Source organism: Mustelus asterias, unplaced genomic scaffold (genome assembly GCF_964213995.1).
Source record: "Mustelus asterias unplaced genomic scaffold, sMusAst1.hap1.1 HAP1_SCAFFOLD_3972, whole genome shotgun sequence".
Lineage (NCBI taxonomy): Eukaryota > Metazoa > Chordata > Chondrichthyes > Carcharhiniformes > Triakidae > Mustelus > Mustelus asterias.
Window position 1 is genome coordinate 22,501 of NW_027593917.1, and position 2,411 is coordinate 24,911.

Genomic DNA, 2,411 nt, shown 5'->3' on the forward strand with positions numbered 1-2,411 from the left:
TCTCGCTGTCTCTCTCTCTCTCTGTCTCTCTCTCTCTCTGTCTATCTCTCTGTCTCTCTCTCTCTATCTCTCTCTCTCTCTCTGTCTCTATCTCTCTATCTCTCTATCTCTCTCTCTCTCTCTCTCAGGACTGTCAGGCGGGTTTGAATTTTGCTGATGAATATGAAGCTTCGTTGTTTCTGGGGATTGTCGGGGAGAAAATCCGATCCAGACAGAATCGCCAGGGGGATGGACGCATCAAACATGGTGAGTACGGTGCGGGGGGAGTGTGTGAGGAGGGGGCTGGGGGGGGGTGTGTGAGGAGGGGGCTGGGGGGCGGGGTGTGTGAGGAGGTGGCTGGGGGTGCAGGGGGTGTGTGAGGGGAGGGGCTGTGGGTGCAGGGGTGTGGAGGAGGGGGCTGGGGGTGCAGGGGGTGTGTGAGGAGGGGGCTGGGGGTGCAGGGGGTGTGTGAGGAGGGGGCTGGGGGTGCAGGGGTGTGTGAGGAGGGGGGCTGGGGGTGCAGGGGGTGTGTGAGGAGGGGGCTGGGGGTGCAGGGGGTTGTGTGAGGAGGAGGCTGGGGGGGGTGTGAGGAGAGGCTGGGGGGGGTGTGAGGAGGGGCTGGGGGGGGTGTGAGGAGGAGGCTGGGGGGGTGTGAGGAGGCAGGTGGGGGGGGTGTGAGGAGGGGGCTGGGGGTGCAGGGGGGTGTGTGAGGGAGGGGGCTGGGGGTGCGGGGGGAGTGTGTGAGGAGGAGGCTGGGGGAGGGTGTGAGGAGGGGGCTGGGGGGGGGGGTGTGAGGAGGAGGCTGGGGGGGGTGTGAGGGGGGGGCTGGGGGGCTGGGGGGGGTGTGAGGAGGGGCTGGGCGGTGTGAGGAGGGGGCTGGGGGAGGGGTGTGGGAGGGGCTGGGGGGGGGTGTGAGGAGGGGGCTGGGGGGGGCGTGTGAGGGGGGCTGGGGGGGGGGTGGTGGGAGGGGGAGGGGGGTGGTGTGAGGAGGGGCTGGGGGGGGTGAGGGGGGGGGGGCTGGGGGCTGCTGGGGGGGGTGTGAGGAGGGGGCGGGGGGCTGGGGGGGTGTGAGGAGGGGCTGGGGGGGGTGTGAGGAGGGGGCTGGGGGGGTGTGAGTGGGGGGGTGGGGGGGGGGGGGGGGGCTGGGGGGCTGGGGGGGTGTGAGGAGGGGGCTGGGGGGGGGTGAGGAGGGGGCTGGGGGGGGGGTGTGAGGAGGGGGCTGGGGGGTGGTGTGAGGAGGGGGCTGGTGGGGGGGGTGTGAGGAGGGGGCTGGGGGGGGTGTGAGGAGGGGGCTGGGGGGTGGTGTGAGGAGGGGGCTGGTGGGGGGGGGGGGAACGGGGGATGAGGATGAGGCAGGTACAATAGCGACGTTTAAAATCCATTTGGATTAGTCTATGGGGGGTGACGGCCCAGTGGTATTATTGCTGGATTATTAATCCAGAAAATTAATCTGGGGACCCGGGTTCGAATCCCACCACGGCAGCTGGTAAGGTTTGAATTCAATAAAATATATCTGGGAATGAAGAATCTACTGATGACCCATTGTCGATTGTCGGAAAAACCCATCTGGTTCATTTCGGGAAGGAAATCTGCCGTCCTTACCCGGTCTGGCCTACATGTGACTCCAGAGCCACAGCAATGTGGGTGACTCTCAACTGCCCTCCAAGGGACAACTAGGGATGGGCAATAACTGCTGGCCAACCAGCGACACCCGTGTCATAAGAACATAAGAACTAGGAGCAGGAGTTGGCCATCTGGCCCCTCGAGCCTGCTCCGCCATTCAATGAGATCATGGCTGATCTTTTCCTGGACTCAGCTCCACTTACCCACCCGCTCACCATAACCCTTAATTCCTTTACTGTTCAAAAATCTATCTATCCTTGCCTTAAAAACATTCAATGAGGTAGCCTCAACTGCTTCAGTGGGCAGGGAATTCCACAGATTCACAACCCTTTGTGTGAAGAAGTTCCTCCTCAACTCAGTCCTAAATCCGCTTCCCCTTATTTTGAGGCCATGCCCCCTAGTTCTAGTTTCACCCGCCAGTGGAAACAACTTCCCTGCTTCTATCTTGTCTATTCCCTTCATAATCTTATATGTTTCGATAAGATCTCCCCTCATTCTTCTGAATTCCAATGAGTATAGCCCCAGTCTAACCAGTCTCTCCTCATGAGCCAACCCTCTCAACTCCGGAATCAACCTAGTGAATCCCCTCTGCACCCCCTCCAGTGCCAATGTATCTTTTCTCAAGTAACAATGTCCCGGGAATGAATTTTTTTAAATGGGAAAGGGTTAGAGGGATATGGGCCAAACACGGGCAATTGCGATTAGCTGGGAGGGCAGCATGGAGCATAAGGGCTGAAGGGCCTGTTTCCATGCTGTATTGCTCCCTGACTGGGTGGGCTACTCAGAGATTGGATTAATATTAATCTACC

The 2,411-nt window shown here is 60.7% G+C and overlaps 1 protein-coding gene across 1 annotated transcript in view; it reads left to right on the forward strand.

Annotated features, from left to right (window-relative positions):
- LOC144490889 (actin nucleation-promoting factor WAS-like) overlaps nt 1–246 on the forward strand; it is a gene marked incomplete at its 3' end in the record, with an annotated part of 11,380 nt that extends 11,134 nt beyond the window's left edge. The window contains exon 4 of the mRNA XM_078208573.1: nt 129–246. Within this exon, the coding sequence (XP_078064699.1) occupies nt 129–246 (118 nt within the window). The remainder of the gene's footprint in view (nt 1–128) is intronic.
- Between the last annotated feature and the right edge of the window lie 2,165 nt (nt 247–2,411).